Genomic DNA, 21,513 nt, shown 5'->3' with positions numbered 1-21,513 from the left:
CTTTTTTTTTTCTCCTGATTTATTCTTCCTGTTGTGTGTGTGTGTGCGTGTGTGTGTGTGTGCCATTTTTAGACCATTTTGAAGTGTTTTTTTTTAAATAACAGGTGTATTGAGATATAACTTACATATTACCAAGGGAACCCATTCAAAGTGTATAATGCGATGGTTTCTAGTATATTCACCCAGCTGTGCAGCAATCTTCACAGTGTCATTGGTGCAGGAAACATGCAACACCACATGGAGCTTGTTGCCACAAAGATCCAGGCTCCAGTCCTTGTGTTCACCACTTACAAGCTTGTGATCTTTGGCAAGTTTCTTAAATTCTTGAGGCCTTCGTTTTTCCCAGCCGTAGGATGATTCGTCACCCATGGGGTTGTTGTGAGAATGAAATACAGTGTTGTGTGTTGGGCAGAGAGTGGCTACTCAGCAAACTGTGTTTCCCTCCACTCCGTGACCCCTGTACCCTTCAGCTGCTGGACCGTGCAGGATGGTTAGAGGTTATGTAGGTGGCTCTGATCTGTCTTATTCCTGAAGCACCCTCCCTGCCTCAGAAGCAGAGAGAAAGGGTCCTAAAGGGACAGTGCAACTCACTCAACAATCTGCCCATCAGCCTCAGGGCACCGCCCACTCTGGGCACGGCATCACCGTGGACGTCCTATTTCCCACCAGTCAGCTGTCCCCACTTATTTATTTTTCACAGTTTTATCTCAGTGGGTTTCACCTACGTCTCAGAAATGCTCACTCCCACCTCTGCCACACCCACTCAGGTTTCAATAAGTCATGGTCTCTTGTTTTCAGTGGTTTCTTTCCCCACTGTAACCCTTTTTGGAAGGAAGGTTCTCAACTCTGTACATTTTTCTTTGCAGTCATAAAATATTAATGTTAGAAAGAACCCTACAGATCCCATTCAACTCCTTTGTTAAGAGAGAATGAATGTGAGCTAACTTGGTCCTGTAGTCAGTTGGTAGCCACAGGTCAAGGCTAACCCTTGGGGCATTTCCAACGGATCTGTAGAGTAAAGGAATGCTCTTGTACATTCTTCTGCCCCACTGACCTAGGGACCGGATTGCCATCTGAAGGTTTGAGTTGCCATGTTGACTCCTCTTTCCGATCCTCTTCATCCGTAACATGAGGATAAACCTGTGATTGTTAGTGTTCGCTCTTAAGGAATGGGATCAGAAGCTTTGTCGTGTGTAGCATGCACCGTGGTTATGATATTCACGTCGTCAACATTGTTTGGAGAAAGTGGAAATAGATTTCATCCTGATAATCTGCACATTTGGTCTGAATCTCATAATTTATTTGGGTTTCCCGTTTCTTAGTGGAGAGTGCTGACATTTTCCAGGCAGCTCTGGCTTCAGGAGGGATCTAGACCCAGGGGATTTGGAGAGAATTTGTTCCCTGTAAGTTACCCCGTGGCTAAATGGATGGTATGATTAGTGAAGGTTTTGTATCAAGACCCTGAGCATGGTGGATGGAGAGGGTGGAGGGCGGAGAACCAGAAGACACCAGTTAAAGTAAGAGGGAAAAAAAATGGAGATGTCAGTAAGCCCTAGAATTTCTTTTAATTAATTTTTAGATCCATATATTAAAAAATCCAGGCCATAATTTCTGGTGCAAGCCATTTAGAAGTAGCAATACCTTCTTTTAGAAGATATTATGTAATGCAAGAGAACTTTCTGCCTCTTTCTGTCTTCTCTCACTCACCTCCCTCTTCCTCCTCCCACTTAACCTCCCCTTCTCCTTCGTGAACCCAGTGCTAAGTCCTCAGAGTGCACGGGGCTGTGTAGGTTACAAATTCAGCCCCCCAGACAAGCAAAGAGTCAAACTAGGTGTTTTCCATCCAAATCACTGTTAAGGGTCCTAATTTAAAATGAATAAAGCCTTTCAGCAGGCTCCATGGTTCCCTAAATCAATTTGATTTTATGTAAACATTTATCTCTTTTGCACTTTTCCACCTACCACACCATTCATATAATAATGCCTTCATGAACATTAATGTTTTCACCAGATACATTTTGGAGCGGGGAGTGGGGGTAGTCTAACACACACAGAACACATTACAAGGAGCCCAGTTGTGGCAAAACTTTCCAGAAATCAAGGACTAAATGAGAAAAAGCCCTCCATTTGGGTTTAGCAGGGGAAAAATGTAAGTCGTAAATTGCCGCTGGGAGTGGTTGAGGGCCAGTGTGGGGTGCAGCGGGGGCTATTGTTCAGAAACACACACGAGTGGGAAAAGGCAATATTTGCGTGCATTGTGAGTGTCCGTGGCTGACTCTGCTACGAGTGTACAAACGGAGGGGATGTTTACCCTTCAAGAAATAAAATGTTTGAATTCTGATCAATCTTTACTTACATAAAAGCAATTCTCCTTTCTAACGCACTCTGATGACCCGGGCAGAGATGACACTGCCGTTCAGAAAGCAGCGGCAGGTTGTGAATTTGAACACTGAGGTCGGACAGCCACGCACAACATTTTCTCTGCCTTATCCTTCCGCAGGTCTCTTCCATAAAGACCCCAACACCTCCGGGGCACAGGAAGCAAAGCCCAACCTCCCACCCACCCTATAAAAGATTGAAAGAGAGAAGTGAAAAGCAGATGTTATAAAATCATGAAAAAAATATTTAGCTGTTGCTTTCAAATTCACACTCAACCTTATTCATGGAAGCATGTGGCCAAATATTTCTAGCAAACAGAGTAAAAGAGCCTCAAACACAGAAAATACTCTGAAGAGCCAATTCCCCTTCTCTCCTCCTTTATCATTTACTGTTTATCTCCTCATCAGTTTTTAAAGTGATAAATACATTTAATTGGAGGGCTATCTAATTCTTTTGTGTGATTGTTAAACAAAAAATAAAAATCAGAACGTCGCAATGAGAACATTTCACCAACCATTGCTTTAGAATAGAATTTTTGGAAGCATTGTTGATTTCTACTTATTTTTGTTTGTAAATCCTGAGGAAAATGTATATCTTTTCCTTTAAAGTTCTAATTCAAGACATGGATGTGAGAGTTCTGGAGGGACTTTGGGACTGCAGTAAAATTTCGTTGTCATAGTAACAGAAAGGGAAATAGGCCTAGCTCACCTGGGACTTTAACACTGCAAAAGCTGGATTTTTTTTTTTTTTAAGGGAAAGGACTCTGCAAGTGAAATAAATGAAAAACTTACTGTATTTTGAAACAAATTTTCAAATATTAACTAGGTGAATTGCTGGAAAGGCCACTTCTGCCATTTTTCTTGGTTAACGTAGTTGCCTGATGAAAGATGCCCAATTTTAAAATTGCACAGATAGGCCATTTAAGAGAGAATATTGGCTTCAAGAAATATATATGACAAATGCTAACCTCAGACCATGATTCTGTGCTTTCATGTTTCTCTGAATAATCTATACATGAACTGAGAGGACATTCACACTTCTTATTAATCATAAAAACTCTGGCATATACCTGCACAGATGGACTTTGTCTTTGGAGGATAACATACCATTTTCTGATTTTGTAAACATTAGTTGAATATATCAGGCCACCTTCACGTATGAGCATGAAGGTGTCTGGGGCCAGTGGAGAGCCACACAGACGAGACGCCCTGGGATTCTGGGGCCAGGTCCTGCCATTTTTAACCCTGGAGCAAGACTTTCTGTACAGCAGGGGTCACTGCTGCATTTGAAGCCTTTTTAAAAAAAATTTCCAGAACGAGTGCTCTACAAACTCCGGGGGCCAGTGTACAAACCAAAGCCCACCTTGTGAACCACTTAACAATCCCCCACAGTGATGGGGAAGCGGGTGCTGGGCTTGAGATTGAAAACATCCAAATTTGCAAATTGCAGAGGGTCAGCAGTGTTCCTTCACAGGCAGGGCAGGTTGAAATTCCCCAGATCTGAAATAGAATCGCTTTCAAATCAAATCTAATGGAATGCAGCTATATTCTCCCTTAAAAAATGTTTACTGAAAAATGTAACACATCGCTTTCTCTTCACAGATTCTTTTTAAAATTTTTCCTCAAGTGCAATCAGAATTGTTTGAAAACAGCAGGAAACCCAAGGGACATGAGACGGTTTCAGGTAAGGGGCCCTGCAGATCTTTCCTGTTAAATAAGTCATCCTGTTTTCTCTCTCCTTCTCACTCTTTTTATTTTCTTTTTCTTTAAAAATTACTATTCACTGCTACTCCTAACAATAAAAAAGATAATGGTAAACGATGACCCTCAGCCACTAGCATTGAGAGTTTCTTCATCTTGTAGCGTTTAAGCTTTCTGCCCCCATTGCCAAAGCCCTACGGGGAGAGGCACCAACCGGTGCTGGAGATTTGATTTTTAGCCCTCGGGCTGCCTACTGCACACACAGCTGCCCACAGCAGGAACCATGTTCTTGATATTCAGCCACCTCGGGATTTTTCAGAGCAGCTTCTCTGTATTTTCTGCAAGCAACAGCTCCTGTCTTCCCTTTTCCACCGATTAACTATTCAGTGGTCGCTCTCTGAGCCTTCTGGAAGGCAGCAGCCCAAGCAGCGTGGTCACTTTAAGATCGCAGCGTGACAACAAGACCCACGGGACGGTGACCCAGCTGCCTGGCAGTTAAATCTGCCACCGGTTTCATCACCCTTGCCACTGATGTACTGAGGAGACGAGCTAATAAAAACAGAGCGAGGCAAAGTGTATCAGGCTGGAGACGAAAGCAAGAGCAGCTCCTCTCGGCCCCCTTCCTTGAGCTTTGAAGCACCCATATTTAATTCACCAAATGGCTTTCCTGCCACTCACACCCCGTTCTAGATGTGGCACCTCCTTTTCCATAGAAAAATTAAAAACATGTTAAACGATAGTATGCAAGCTTGAGGCTTCAAAAAGTAAATCCTTGCAGCCATGAGAGAGATGGGGAACCTTAGCCTCATGTTTCGCCTGAGACAAGCGAGGTTCTGGAAGGTTAAATAACTTGCCCCTAATCACAGTAAGTAGGTGGCAAAGCCCGGAGCCAGGAGCCGGGAGGATTTGTTTGATCAAACTCTTTCCAGCACACTGTGGGCATGCGACACGTTGCAGCTGCTAGGTTTATCTTTTGCTGTTGTCTTCTTGAAATTCTGAATAATTTTTTTTTTTTTTTTTTTTTTGAGGCAGGGTCTCACTCTGTCACCTAGGCTGGAGAGCAGTGGTGTGATCTTGGCTCACTGCAAACTCCACCTCCTGGGCTCAAGGGATTCTCATGCCTCACCCTCCTGAGTAGCTAGGACTACAGGTGTGCACCATCATGCCCTGCTAATTTTTGTATTTTTTGGTAGAGATGGGGTTTTGCCATGTTGCCCAGGTTGGTCTCAAACCCCTGACCTCAGGTGATCCGCCCACCTAGGCCTCTCAAAGTGCTGGGGTTACAGGTGTGAGCTACCACATCCGACCCTGAATAATTTTTGAACAAGGAATGTGACATTCATTTTTTATTGAACCCTGCAAATTATGTAGCTGGTCCTGCTGGAGAGCTTCTGTGGTTAGGCCACAATCAGACAGATGTTTAGGAGCAGAGCCATTCAAGAGTTAACAGGAAGATGGCCATACACAAGGCTACTGAGAGTTACTTTGAAAAAAAAACTAGTAGTAGTATTTTTTAACCCCATCATGGCTATCAATCTTGCTGTGACAGGAACATTTTTCATTACAATACTTAACACTATTACCAGCCTCCCTTTAAAAAGTTGGAGACTTCTTCTCTCTTGGGCAGGCTGTTTCCCTGCCTTTGTTTGTTTGTTTGTTTGTTTGTTTGTTTGTTTTGAGATGGAGTCTCGCTCTGTCACCCAGGCTGGAGTGCAATGGTATGATCTTGGCTCACTGCAACCTCCTCCTCCTGGGTTCAAGCAATTCTCCTGCCTCACCCTCCTGAGTAGCTGGGACTACAGGCACATGCCACCATGCCCGGCTAATTTTTGTATTTTTAGTAGAGATGAGGTTTTGACATGTTGGCCAGGCTGGTCTGAAACTCCAGACCTCAAGTGATCCACCCGCCTCAGCCTTCCAAAGTGCTGGGATTACAGGTGTGAGGCACCGCTTCTGGGCCTACTTTCTTGTATGAAGAAAAACAGAAATAAAACCAGCCTTCTTGGGGGATCAAACAGGAACTTCGTGCATGGTGGAAGTTCACTGTGCTCAATATTCCAAATAAAAATGTAAATAATTTCAGTCCAAAGGAGAGTAAAATTCAAAAGAATTCCAAAGTGCCTCCATGACCAAAGCTTAGCTTTATTTCTAGAAGATACAGAGGCAGAGAAAAGAGAGTTGGCAGTTTGGATTTTTATTCCATCCTACTTTCTACCAGCACTTTCAAAGAATTTTAAATTTGAGAATTTGAGGATACTCTTGTAAATGTGAAGAGGCTTCCATTGCAGGAGAATGCCTTGTCATTTTCTTTCTTCCAAAGTTTAGGAATATATTCACAAAGCAAATGCATGCTAATATTTCCTCTACTTCTTTAGTTATTTACTTAAATGGGGTTTTCATGGTGCCTGAGTTTTTCATTGGCATAGAATAAATATTGTTGATCTCAAAATGATATAGAATTCTCATCCTATGTGAAAGTATTTGACTTTTGCAAAGACAAGGGCAAAAAGAATTGTTTAGACTTTGTGGATTCTCTGATTGTCTTATTTCAAGGGTAGAGCTAAAGTCAACTGGCAATTTGTTTCCATTTTTTACTGAGATAAAATTCATATAACATACAATTCACCATTTTAACCATTTAAAAGTGCAGAGTCCAGTGGTTTTTAGTACATTCAAAGTGTTGTACAACCAGCACCACTATCTAATTCCAGAACTTTTCTATTACCCCAAGAAGAAATCTCATGTCTCCCAGTTCCTGTTTCTCCCCATTCACTGGCAACCACTAATCTACTTTCTGTCTCTATAGGTTTGTCTATTCTGGGAATTTAACATAAATAGAATCATACAATATGTGGCTTTTGTGTCTGTTTTTTTCTGTTAGCATAATGTTTTTAAAGTTCATCTATGTGATAGCATGTATCAATACTTCATTCCTTTTTACAGCTGACTATTCCATTGTATGGATATATCACATTTTAAAATTCATTAGTCAGTTAGTGGACGTTTGGATTGTCTCACTTTTTGGCTATTACAAACAATGACACTGTTAATATTTGTGCACAGTTTCACTGTGTGACATATGTTTTTAATTCTCTTGGGTATACAACTAAGAACAGAATTTCTGGGTCATATGGTAATTGTTTCTTTAAGTTTTTGAGGAACTGCCAAACTGTTTTCCATAGTGGTTGCACCATTTTACATTTCCACTGGTAATCTGTGAAGGTGTCAATTCCTCGCCAACACTTGGGATTTTCTGTTTTAAAAAAATTCTAGTCATCCTATGGGTGTGAAGAGGTATCTCATTGTGGTTTTGATTTGCATTTCCTTAATGATTAGTGATTTTGAGCATCTTTTCATGTGCTTATTGCTCATTTGTATATCTTCTTTGAGGAAGTGTCTATTTAAATCCTTTGCCCATTTTTTAGTTGCATTATTTGTCATTTTATTGTTGAGCTGTAAGAGTTCTTTATATATTCAGGATACTGGCTCCTTCTCAAACATGTGATTTGAAAATATTTTCTCCTATTCCATGAGTTGTCATTCACTTTCTTGATAGTGTCCTTTGGTGCACAAAAGAATTGGCAATTTTTATACTGTACTTAGATTCTACTAAGAATATAACCTTCAATGAAAGCTCTCTCATAGAGAAGGTTATTATGAAGACAGGCTTAGCAATATGCTATCATAGTCAAGTAAGAAACTTAGTTCAGGTTCCAAATATGAAACAAAACCAGACAGAGTGCATACTCATGGTGGTAGGACAGTCATCTGAATGGATGGTGACTTTCAGAAATTCCTAGAGTATGTATCTCACTCAGAAGGACAAAGACAATCATTTAGAGCCATATACACAATTCCTTCAATTCTCTACTTTTGTGATATGATCAAACATAAATTTAATATGAAGGATTCTTTCGTGAGGATTTGATCTGAATGGAATAGAAATATGAAAAATTTCTAACCAAATCCTGAACTCTATAAAACTCTCCCCCCTCCTTCCCTTACCCCCAAACACTGGTGGAACCTGGATTCTTTTTACAAAAATCATCCAATCAGACCAAAATTGTTACATCAAGGTTATTTTCAAGCTCGAACCAATCCTCTCTTTAATTTCATTCAAGTCCTAAGTATTATAGGACATAAAAAATACTGAAACACAAAGGGTTTTAACCCTTTTAACCCTTTTTAACCTTTTTTTTTTTTTTTTTTTTTTTGGCCCAGACCCCTTTAAGAATCTGGTAAAAGCTATAGTCTGTATCCCATTGAAATACTACGTTTAAAGTTTTAATTAAAATTTCAGGGGTCTCCAGACCACTTGAAATATCTCAAGCTTCCATGGACCTCTAGTCTAAAGAAATGGAATACATTTAAAGCCCAATAGGCATCCTTCATGTAAGGTAACCTTTAACAGTGGGGATCTGTCCACTTAGGACTTTTCCTGGTGATCTCTCATCCACTCTCTTGGCTTCAAATGCTCTCTGTTCCTGGATGATTTCTGTATCCATATTCTCAGACTTCTCTAGAGCTGCAGGCATATAATGCTAGCTTCCTTCTGGGCATCTTCCCTGGATGACTAATGAGCACGTGTTCAAAACAGAACTCACTGCTTGTTCCCTGATTCATTCCCTCCTCTTTCATTGTCAAAGTGTCGCTGCCTCCTCCTAAGTATCTATTAAATCCACCTCTCTCCTCAAAAGCTGCCACAGCCCCTGTCTTTTTTTTTTCTTCTGTTTTTGTTTGTTTGATTGTTTGTTTGTTTTTGAGACGGAGTCTTGCTCTGTCGCCCAGGCTGGAGTGCAGTGGCGCGATCTCGGCTCACTGCAAACTCCGCCTCCCGGATTCACGCCATTCTCCTGCCTCAGCCTCCCAAGTAGCTGGGATTACAGGCATTTGCCACCACGCCTGGCTATTTTTTTTTTTTTGTATTTTTAGTAGAAACGGGGTTTCACCGTGTTAGCCAGGATGGTCTCGATCTCCTGACCTCGTGATCCACCCGCCTGGGCCTCCCAAAGTGCTGTGATTACAGGCGTGAGCCACCGCGCCCGGCTGTAGCCCCTGTCTTTATTCCTCCCCTGTCTAACCCGTCCTCAGCATGAATGCCAGAGTTACCTCTTAAAATATGTCAGGATGCTAGGCACAGTGGCTCATGCCTGTAATCCCAGCTCTTAGGAAGGCAGAGGCAGGAGGACAACTTGAGCCCAGGAGTTTGAGACCTGCTTGGGGAATGTAGTGAGACCTTGTTCTCCACAAAAAGGAAAAAAAAAAAAAAAAAAAAAAACCAGACAAACAAAATGTCATGAGGATGCCCCATTTACCCTGATGTGATTACTGTGCATTGTATGCCTGTGTCAGAATATCTCATGAACCCCATAAATATATATGTCTGCTATGTATCCATAAAAATTAAATACATACACCTACTAAAATGGATATCAACTGTCCATGGACACAAAGCCTGGATTTAAAAAGGCATGGCTGAGAAGGCCAGTCAGCCTCTGCCTACCAGGAAAACCTGCCATGCCTGTCCCAGAAGTTCTCATCTGCCTGCTGCTCACCACACACCCATCTCTGATTTCTGTTCCATCTAGGAAGCTTTCCATATATTCACCCCTCTGCCTGGGAACCCTTCACCCCTCTCCAACTTGTGACTCCTTTTCATGCTTTAAGGCTACAGCTGAATGTCACCACCTTAGTGATGCATTTTCTGACTCTTCCAAATGGAGCTGTTGGTTCCTGGGTCTGTGCTGACACACCCTTCTCTGCAGGCCTCTACCCTGCCAGTTATCACTTCATCTTGCAGTTGTTGTTTGTCTCTCCAATAGACTGTGTGCTGCTTGAAGGCAATCGATATGTTTTATTTATTTTTGTATGTATTGCCAATGTCTAGCATAATGGCAGGCATTCTGTAGATTATTATTAAATAAATAGATTAATTATTAAAATAATTGATTAAAATAATAGATTATTATTAAATAAATTTTTAAGAGAGCAAAAGAAAAAAGGAAAAAAGAGAAAAGAAACTTAAGATTTCCAGGGCTCCTCAAAGTATCTAAATCCATGGGTCATGCATGCGGAAAATCACTTCTGCCCTCCTTGAAATGGAACAATTAGGTGAAACACCCAGATTAACAGCTCAATGAAGGAAAAGAAAAGAAACGTATGTCTAGTTTAAGCTGACAGGCCTGTTAAGACATAATGAATCCCATTCTTTATTTCTTTCTGCTTGTGTGGGTGGAGTGAAGGCAGCTGTAAAATCCAAAAGAAAATCAAGCTAGGAAGAGGAAGTCAGGCACACAGTCATTTCCCACATTCACATTCTAAAAATCACTAGGAATTGACAATAATTTAGAGCTTATTGTTGCTAATTCACTGTCATAGATAGGATGGCTGGGTCTGTTCCAAGTCATAGTGAAAACATAGAGGTACTCATTCATTTATTCATGCACCCAGCCAATATTACTGATGAAATTCTGTGTGCCAGGCACTATCCTAGGTGCTGGAGATACAGCAGAGAGCAAATCATAAAATTCCTGCCCTCGAGGGGCTTGCATCCTAGTGGAAGGATATAAAAAATAAATGAGTGGTTTGCATAGCTCAAGTCTGCTTCTCTGTGACATTCAGGTGACTTTCCTGGAAGCAGTGGGCTTCCGTACAGTGCCAGCTGTGTTTGTGGTGCTTGCTGGAACTCAGCGGCTTGGTCAAGTGTAGATGTTTGTGGAGCTAAATGATACTCACCATTATAGTAACAGTAAGTGTGGATGCTCTTATGAATAGTTTTCTGAGCTTTCCACAGCATCACCTATTATAGGACACAAATGTCAGCAGATCTACTTGAGACTGGGAAGCTTAGAGGCCTGAATGCCAAGTTTTTACCCTCTGCCTCAAAAGGACTTCATTTTAAAAATACATGATCATTGGGGTGTTCTCTATCCTGTGGGCAGCACCAGCGTGTATATTAGGTCGTTTCAGATGTAGTAGCATTCTGGAATTGAGATCCTTGACACAATCCAACCTCAAAAATCATTAACTTTTTTTTTTTTTTTTTGAGACAAGATGTCACTCTTTTGCTCAAGCTGGAGTGCAGTGGTACAATCTTGGCTCACTGCAACCTCTGCCTCTCCAGCTCAAGCCATCTCCCCACCTCAGCCCCTTAAGTAGCTAGGACTACAGGTGTGTGCCATCAGGCCTGGCTAATGTTTGTATTTTTTATCGAGACGGGGTTTTGCCACATTGCCCAGGCTGGTCTTGAACTCCTGAGATCAAGTGATTCACCCACCCGTCTCGACCTCTCAAAATGCTGAGATTGCAAATGTGAGCCACCACACCCAGCCTAAATTTTTTTTATTGATATATAATGTTTGCAATCTTTATGGTGTACATGCGATATTTTGTTGCCTGCATTGAATGTGTAATAATCAAGTCAGAGTAGTTAGGGTATCCATAGTCATCCGTCATCATGAGAATTGATCATTTCTCTACGTTGCGAATATTGCAAGTTCTCTCTTTTAGCTAGTTTGAAATGTACAATACATGGTTGTTAACTGTAGTCACCCCACTCTATCAAATATTAGACGTTACACCTTCTAACTGTATGTTTGTACCCATTAACCAACCTCTCTTCATCCTGCCTAATCATTTTTTTTTTTTTAGTTTTCTCACTTTTTTATTTTTTATTTTATTATTATTATAAGTTTTAGGGTACATGTGCACAATGTGCAGGTTAGTTTTTAATGAACTTCACTCTAATCGACAGCTTACTTGTAATTAAGATAAAGATGCTTCCCTCAATTTGCTGAACTTTCATGAGAGACCCTTGGGTGTCTCAAATTTACCCCCTAAATTACTCCTTTTTTAGATTAGGTCCACCAGAATAATCATTTTTAATTTACAGAGTCATGCTAGGGAGAGGACTGAGATATATGTGCAGGTCGTGTCATCCTTGGCCTCAAGAGATATGTCAGTAGATATGGAAAGACAGATATATTTCTTTTTCTTTCTTTTTTTTACAGACAGGGTCTCACTCTGTCACTGAGGCTGGAGTGCAGTGGTGCAATATTGGTTCACTACAGCCTTGGTCTTTTGGGTGTAAGTGATCCTCCTGCTTCAATCTCCCAAGTAGCTGGGACTACAGTTGCATGCAACACAAAAAACCGGCTAATTTTTGTGTTTTTTGTAGAGACAGGGTTTTGCTATGTTGCCCAGGCTGGTCTCGAACCCCTGGGCTCAAGTGATTCACTCGCCTTGGCTTCCCAAATTATTGGGATTACAGGTGTGAGCCACCACACCTGGCCAGACAGACACATTTCTAATGAAAGAAAAATCATTCCAGGAGTCAGACTGGGGAAGCCTTCAGTGCTGAGTTGGTTCCAGGTTGCATGCAAGCCCAGGATGGGCCTGCTGGAAGGGCATCTTGATGGGGATTTGAAGGGTTCGAGGGAAGGGGTTGGAGCTTTTTGAAAACACACCTGGCGCATCTGCCAGGCCTGTGAGAAAGCAAGAAGAAGCGCCCGGTGTGGGAGAGAAGGGAACCAAGGGCAGAAAGATCTGCCGGATGGGAATGGAGAAAGGAAGTGAGGCCCCGTTGGGACTGACTGGTGTCCACAGGGTGGTTGGATCATGTGAGAGGCCTCGTGCCTGTTGCTGCAACATGCTGGATGCGACAACTGCAGAAGAACGATGGGGCAAATGAATGGCTCTGACAAAGACACCTCGTACACACAGCTGGGCACGAGCCATTAGTCGGGTTTACTAAACGACGCGAGAGCAAAGGGCATGGCTACTCATGTCTTGGAAAAGAGCCAAGCTCCATCCAGCAACCCCTTATGATTTTTAAACCCCCAGCTCTTATATAAAACTTTTTAATGGCACCACCATCTATTTTACTTAAATAAAAAATGTTGAATGTTTCTCTCACACCCGTTGGAGAGGGAAGTGAGAGTTTAAATTAACTCCAAATGGTAAAAATTTAATACAGCTCCAGCTGCCTGCAGGTTTCTTCAGTTCACATCTTTCAGTGTGAGAGCTGCTCCAGCTGCTCTGTGATCTCATCTACCATTTGAAATCCTGAGCGCTACTGAGCAGCAGTTTTAAAGCACATAATAGAAATCACTTGACTTATGGCCTCTCTGATCAGCAGGTGAGTCCATTATCTGATGATAAAACAAACCAGATAGTCCGAGTTAAGAAATCATAATTATCTATTTGGAGTCAGAAAAAAAAAAACAAAAACTGTGGAGGGTCGGAGGATCTTTCTCTTAGTCCAATGATGTAAGCTTGGGGAAGGCTCTCTGGAGTGACTTCAAGCTTTTCTCTGCTGTTAGAACCTTCTGCTGCCTCCACCCCTAAATTTTGGTGTCTTGAATGGGGACAAGAATCAGGATGACAGAAATCTTGACTGACTCACCCAGGAAATGAGTTTTGAGCTCTTTGTAAAAGTAAAAGGTGAGAAATGAAAACCAGTAGTTGCCTGGGAAACTTTTGGGAGAGGATATGTCAGACTGCAGTTAGCTGGAAACACAATCTAAATGCTCAAATATTTTAAGGGACTCTAATTTGGACACAAACCTGCCGCTGAACCCATTCCAGGACTATCGAATGCAGAACTTCCTGGAAAGCAAAGTGTTCTTAGTCCTGCAATAAGAGTGCATAGTTCCTCAGCTGCTTCCAGGGCCTGTGTGCTCCTGATTTTTGATAGGCCACAGGTGATTCAGGTTGTCCCTGGGGCTAGAGCTTCCTAGACAAGAATGCCCAAGCCAAACAAAGAACTGCATCAAATATGTTATGGCTCCCCTGTGGCTCTCAAAACTTTTGCTAGTAAAATATTGCCCTTGACCGTAACCATCCCACTTGGCACAAATTTTAGTTGGGAAAAGTAATGGGTTCAATGGAATAAAATGAGGTAGGGTGGGAGTAGCAAGTATCTGTGCCCTTTAAGATGAAGAGACATTCAGTATTGCAAAGCAGATAAATGATCTTCACACTCCTCAATGACATGAAAAGCTGGTTTTTTTTTTTAATTGCCACTGGATTTCTCAATTGGGTTTTTAAAGTAGGCTCTAAAAGGTGTTTACTCTAAAGCCAAATTAGCCAAAATACACCAACAGAGAGCTCTTGGGCATACTACTCCCTTTATGCCAATTAGAATTCTTCTTAGGTGCCAGAATAATCATCTCAGTAATCTCAAGTTGTGTAACTCCCCCAGTTCTTCAAGGTCTGTTCTTAAATCTCACTTTCTTGATGAGAATGGCTGTGATAGCCTTCAATTTATGCTGATTCTTCCCAGCGTTGGGCCCCTAGAGTACACAGTGGCCACAGTTTAATCCTCAATGACAGATTACCGTGCAATAATATTTTCTGATTATGTCTAGTGTTTGCTATGCTTTGCCCACTGTAGGGTGAGCTCCTTGAGGCTGCGACAATGTTTCCTATAAACTTCCATTGCATGTAGCAGAGCGCCTAGGGGTCTCAATAAATACCCAGTGACTGATGGAAACACAGTGCTTTCTGGTTCCTTAAGAAAGTATCTTCTCTAGTTAAAATGAAAAAAATAAAATCAAACTATCATTTGACCCAGCAATCCCATTGCTGGGTATATACTCAAAGGAAAGGAAATTGTTCTACCCAAAAGACATGCACATTTGTATGTTCATTGCTGCATTATTCACAATAACAAAGACATGGAATCAACCTAGATGCTCATCAATGGTGGATCAGATAAAATGTGGTACATAGACACCATGGAATACTTCACAACCACAAAAAAGAATGAAATCATGTCCTTTACAGCACCATGGACACAGCTGGAGGCCATGATCCTAAACAAATAAATGTAGGAACAGAAAACCAAATACTGCATGTTCTCACTTGTAAGTGGATGCTAAGCATTGGGTACCAATGGACATAAAGATGGGGGTAATAGACACTAGGGATTACTAGCAGGGAAAGAAAGGGAAGGAGGAGAGGGCTGAAAAACTACCTATTAGGAATTATGCTCACTACCTGGTTGACAGGATCATTCATATCTCAAACTGCAGTGTCACACAACATACTCATGTAATAAACCTGCATGTATACTCCTTGAATCTAAAATAAAAGTTGAAATTACACAAGAAAAAAAAGTAAAATAGTTAAAAGAAATTATTTTTTAAACTGAGTAAATTGACCAGTGTTGGTTTAGTTTATATTCTTGTCATCAAGTATATCAGTTTAAACTTGACAGAATTAAAAATATGTATTTTTTTTTTTAAAAAGAAAAGAGCACGTCTTCTCAGGAGTAATGCCATTGATGCCCAGTCCCCTCTCTCTACTGGAGCAACCCAGAACCTCCCACATCTGTCTCTATGGCAGTCAACTCTGTGTTCTCCTGTCTGGGACTTGATCCTTCACTGAACAGAAAATTTAGCCTTCGGGAATATGAAACAGCCATTGCTGAGAATTCTGGGAATTCCTTTTAAAGAAAATGACAAAATCCATGCTTGTGGGGTAGGTGTTTAAAGGTAATTTTGGAGACTCTGGAGTCCCATAACAAAGAAGAATCTGGGCCTTAAATCTGGCTTGAAAATATGTGTGCCAGGAATAAAGTGGTAGGGCAGAACAAACTGCAGTAGCCCATTTGTTAGTTGTTAGCCTGGATTGAATTAATGGAGGCTTAGACAAAACTGTGTCATTAGATTCAGCTTGTCCATGATGAGAATTCGGGATTGTGTAAAAACCCGACGTGTATTTCTCCTTGCAATATGGAACTGCAGCTTGGTCGCTCGCCATAGCCAGAAGTCTGTCTTGATTTTCTCTGTCCCTTTAATGGTTTCTCTGTCCCTTTCCTCCTTCCACAGGTGGAAAATAAAATCCCACATAACAGTTATGCTTTGGGAAAGCTGAAATAACATATATGGCAACCGAACAGTTATAAGGGAAAAGCACATCATGAATTTAATTCCATTTCCAGATGTAAAATGTCATAAAGAATTTTTTTTTCCACTCTTGGCAAAATAACAGGAATTTTCGAGACCATTTTATTTAGCCGAGTGTATGCACATTCATAAGTAGGGTATCAGAGTCTTCAATGTGGAGTGTGCTATAAATGCGATGTGTTATAGCTTTACTGAGATTAAACTACCAAAGGCCCCACATTCAGCTAGGAGGTGCATGACCCTCATTGAAAGGGTGGGGAACTGTGTCTGACTAATGGTAGAACTTGGTGTGTTTTCAAAGCAAGGACTCTGGCCCATATGGGGAGGTTTCTGACCAGTGTAATTATTCTCTAGTGACTGCAGACATTGGAATTGTCGTCTGTTTCAAAGAGCAGATCATTTGGTGATTCCACACATTTTTCATTTTGACTTCTCTTTTTCTTTTAGCCTCTTTGTATGAGACTTAGGGTCTTTGTAGAAACACCTGGGTAGGAGCTGAAAAAGCCTAGCTGGGAGTAGGGCCCAACTGGCCATTCCTCTGGCTTATGTAATTCAACTAAATCATACAGTTAGAGTTTTGAGAAGGATAAGTACTTAAAACACACACACACACACACACACACACACACACACACACACACACACACACACGGTGTTCCAAAAAGCCAAGGACATTTTAGAGAAGGGCTATAAAAATAACCAAGGGTAGGAATAAGTCAGTTTCGTAAAAGTCTCCATGGCACATGCTATCATTCTGATAACTAAAGAAATAACTCCTCTATTGGAAAATTAGCTGTTCAGACAGATTAACGGATGTGTCCACCTGAAGGGTGACCCCCACTGTGGCCTTTTACAAGCAGGAAAGGGCTCCTTTACAACTCAGCTCCTGCTTTGTATAAATTATTGGAGTGAGGGACATGGGAGAACTTTTGGGGAATGAAAAGAAAAATAGAATTTGAGAAAGCCAATCGGTTTTCTTGAGAACTGGTAGAAGACTGCTAACGTACTTGTAGATTCCGTTCTTAAAACTTTCTTGTATTTTTCATGGGAAGATACAGACTTTTTATTCATGTTTCTATTTCTGTATAACCAACTAACACTGCCATATAATTAAATGATTTAAAATGGAACCTACCACCGTCACTCTCCAATTGGTCTGTTTATTGAGTTGGTGTTACTAAAAATGAGAGATCACATCAAAGCAAAATAGGGAATGGGAGAAGGCAAAAACCACTTTTATTTAGAAAAAAATGCAAGCAATTTTAATTGATCCTGATTTCTCTCTCAGAAACTTGGGTTAAAGGTACTTTGTCCTAAATAAATTGGTTGTTGCTTTTGCATTGAAATGTATCAGTTGAGGAGAGCTGTCATTTACCATGATTTAGTTTTCAGATCTGCAGGCTTTGAGCTGTAATACAGATGTATCAACTCTAAGAAATAAATGAAAACTGTCACCAGTGTCAGCAGCAGAAACTGGGGGTCCATCCCACACAAATTATGGACATCTGTATTCCTAATTGGCATTCTTTAGGGCCATGCCAGCAGAATGGCAGTGCCAATAGAGTGACAGCCTTAGAAAAGATGCGTTATCAGGACTAGGTGACAGGAGATGATGAGGCATAGAAGTTCCTTTGTATGCATCACTATCCATATGTTTGCTAATATAATGCTGGCGATTTTCAGTTTCAGGCACCTCCGAATGGTACCTTTTATCCATACTACATTTGCTTCTTTTAAAGCAGATCAGTTGATCTTAGGTGAATAAGTGGTATTGATGGTTATATGATCAGAAGACCCTTGGCAGAGATGCATACAAATAGTTAACAAGGTAATGGTAAGAAATGTTGACCTTGATTTGTTTAGCTAAGATGTAAAGATTTTTGAAGGTCAAAGGTGTCCTTGTGTAGTGTTTTGGAGTCTAACTGTGCCTGACCCTCTAACATTAAGCTGCTGTGGCCTGCAGTTTTGAAGAGTGAAGCAAACCAGGGGGAAAACGAGAAGGGGGAGAGAACAGGAAATGGAGTGAGGTGTTTCAGGAAGTTGTCAGGGGTTGACTGATTGATTCCAGATGGGAAGGGTCAGCCTTCGTGACCCAGGAAATACTCACTAGGGGAAAGAAGTTGGCTTGTGGAAGGGGAAGGCCTGGGAGTAAGATGATGTTGGAATGCGCATTCCACTTCCTTTGGTCCTAAAACATTCAGAAATGTTAACTTCTCCAAATAGACGCATATCAGTGTTGTCACTGTTCATCAGTAAACAGTGAAGGAACTTAAATTTGAAGTTTTGACTGTACCAAATATATCTTCACCTGTGTAATGTAGTTCATTCTTCCAGAAGTAAAGCAAATGTATGTAAAAGTCAGTATTTAAGTGTGTGTCTCTATGTATAGAAACAACCACCAAACAGGTCTGGTTTCCTGTGGTGGAGTTTATGAATTAAATCCATCACATTTTGAAAATTCAGTTGAATTGGCAGGCTCTTCCAGCTACCTCACCATCTAAGATATTTGGAATATTAAAACCTGGATCTTGCCTCATATCTATACGTACACATGCACACACACATACATTTGGACATAATTTAAAATCTTGTAATAAATTTTATAGACACTGACATAATTCAGGTTAATTCCCTAGCTGTCATGAGAGGCCAGCGTGAGCCAGCAAGAGATTAAAATTTATTTCTATTGTTAATAGAAAATAATGAAGTGCATCTGAACCATCAGGGTATGTCATTCGGGAAATGTTCACTTTGGAACTAAGTCTCACTCCACCCAAATGGACAATGATGAAATCAGCTGGCTTGTGAAAGCCCCATATTTTGTGGCAGGAATGCGTGGGGAGTATTAATGGACAGTATGACAAGGAGCTTGTGGAGTGAATTAAAGCAGCCTCAGAGAGAAGGCTCTTTACCTCCACGTAATTCTCAGACAGGGCCCAGGTTCCCCTTAGTGTGCCTAGGACAGCTCATTAAGAATTAATGCCCATGGCTGGGTGCGGTGGCTCATGCCTGTAATCCCAGCACTTTGGGAGGCTGAGGCAGGAGGATCACTCAAGGTAAGAAGCTCTAGACCAGCCTGGCCAACATGGTAAAACCCCAAAAATACAAAAATTAGCTGGGTGTGGTGGCAGGTACCTGTAATCTCAGCCACTCGGGAGGCTGAGGCAGGAGAATCGCTTGAACCTGGGAGGCAGAGGTTGTGGTAAGCTGAGATCAGGCCACTGCACTGCACTTCAGCCTGGGTGATAGAGCAAGACGCTGTCTCAAAAAAGAAAAAAAAAAAAAAATGGAAGAATTAAAGCCCAAAGCACCCTCTCCTTGTTTTCTGTTTTGTTTTTTCCAGAGATGACAGTTATGTCTTTGAAAATGCATTCACACACACAATTTATAAGAGTGGTTTGATTCTTTCTTCTCTCTCTTCTCCTATTATTTTCGGGGGGTAGGCAATACAATCTTCACGTTCATCTTAACCTTGCAACCAGGAGGCTCTGCCTCTCCCTTCGGCTGTAACATGACCTTGTGTTTTGCTGAGATCACTTTGATAAGAACGTGAGCACTTACGGGGAGTGATAGATGCCGCCATCTTAATGTTTGCCACTATGATAGGAACTTTCTGGAAGGAATTTCCCCAGATTCTAACATGTTAACATGGACACAATTGAAAACAGACACAGCGCTAGACAGGCTGTACCCCTGAATTGTGAGCAATTATATTGATAATTTTCTGAATGACAACTGAGGTTCTTTTAAGTTTATTCTTTGAATCTCTCGCCCTGTCACATATTAGAAACACAGTGAATTATCTGTTGGGTTGGATGACTGACACTTATTCATGTAAAATTTTGCATATGTTACCACCATGTTCAAGATGTGACACTATATGAGATGATTTGTGGACTCATGGGTTTTAGGGATTTTCCCAAACCTATTATGCTAAAAATATAACTTAAAAAGATGTCATCAAAAAACTCTTCAGGGCAAAGAAAAAAATCAGAAGAGTATTGCTTTGCTGGTGGTGGGGGTAGGATGGACTGGGAGGGAACACAAGATGACTTTTTGGGAAGATGGAAATAGTCTACTTCTTGATCACAGTGTAAGTTGGACAGCTAAGATTTGTGCATTTCAATGTATGTAAATTTTACCTACAAAAAAACCCAAACCTGTGATTATTATCATTGTTGAGTAGGGGGTTGGGAGTGGGTGGTGGTAAACAGTAGTTCCCCCGTCCACTTTGGAGGCTTCACTTTCTGTGGTTTCAGTTACCCAAGGTACAGTACAATAAGACATTTTGAGAGAAAAAAAGAGAAGCCACATTTATATACTTTTATTTCAATATCTTTTTATAATTGTTCTATTTCAAATATTATTGTCATTAATGTCTTACTGTGCCTAACTTATAAATTACACTTTATCATAGGTATGTATAGGAAAAAGCATAATATATTATAGGGTTTGATATTCTCTGAGGTTTCAGACATCCACTGGGGTCTTAGAGCATAGACCTCTTGGATAAGGGGTCTACTGTAGCTGAGATGAGAATGGCGATATTTTGACAATTCTTGAAGCTGAATGGTAAGTACTGGGGATTCATTATGCTATCCTGTTTCTTTTGTTTGCTTGAAATTATTCATAATAAAAGGTTTTTAAAATGCTGCCTCATTCCTTCATATTCAGAGGTAAGGTAGGGCTGGGAGCTGTGGCTCACTTCGGTAATCCCAGCACTTTGGGCGGCTGAGGCGGGTGGATCACTTGAGGTCAGGAGTTCAAGACCAGCCTGGCCAACATGGTGAAACCCTGTCTCTACTGAAAATACAAAAATTAGCTGAGCATGGTGGCAGGCATCTGTAATCCCAGCTACTTGGGAAGCTGAGGCAGGAGAATTGCTTTAACCCTGGAGATGGAGGTTGCAGTAAGCTAAGATGGTGCCTCTGCACTCTAGCCTGTGCAACAAAGTGAGACTCTATCTCAAAAAAAAAAAATATGGCAGGATCAAGCCCCCTGCCCTCCATTTAATAAGTAAGGAAGGACAATTACAAGTAGAATATCAACTGTTTTAATTTGGGAGTAGACAGGAAGAGTCATTTTTAAACACGACTCTTCATTTTGTACCTATTTAGTGCCCTTCCTCAAAAGGTCTACACATGTTTGTGAGTATGTATATAATAAGTTCTTTTTTTTTCTCAGTAATAATGGCCATGCGTAACTGACGTGAACTGAGAAATAGACCCATGTCTAGGGTGGTTCGTCTTCTGGGTCAAGTGATTCGGTGGGAGCTCCACCCAGGTCCACTCCCTTCTGCTATGCTTGGCCAGCCTTTGCTGATATCCACCTCTTTGAGCTTCTCCCCCACCCCTGATCTGCAGTACATATGCTGGAGCTCGATTTGATACCAGTCTTTGTGCTACTTGTTTCCTGTGTTAACTATGATTCTCCAGCCAGAAAATAAACTCTTTTAGGTTAGGGACCATGCCTTGTAACTGTTGGTACCTATTTCCTATCTGCCTCTTCCTAGGACCTCCCCCCGA

At 41.2% G+C, this 21,513-nt stretch overlaps 1 protein-coding gene across 2 annotated transcripts in view; it reads left to right on the top strand.

Annotated features, from left to right (window-relative positions):
• EBF2 (EBF transcription factor 2) overlaps window positions 1-21,513 on the top strand; it is a 204,508-nt gene that overhangs the window by 133,624 nt on the left and 49,371 nt on the right. For both annotated transcript variants that reach the window (XM_519669.8, XM_054656602.2), the window contains one exon: window positions 3,981-4,062. In XM_519669.8, coding sequence (XP_519669.2) covers window positions 3,981-4,062 — 82 coding nt within the window. The remainder of the gene's footprint in view (window positions 1-3,980; window positions 4,063-21,513) is intronic.

Source organism: Pan troglodytes, chromosome 7 (genome assembly GCF_028858775.2).
Source record: "Pan troglodytes isolate AG18354 chromosome 7, NHGRI_mPanTro3-v2.0_pri, whole genome shotgun sequence".
Classification (NCBI taxonomy): Eukaryota; Metazoa; Chordata; class Mammalia; order Primates; family Hominidae; genus Pan; species Pan troglodytes.
The sequence above is the reverse complement of the archived record's forward strand: the minus strand, read 5'-3'. Positions and strand labels throughout refer to the sequence as shown.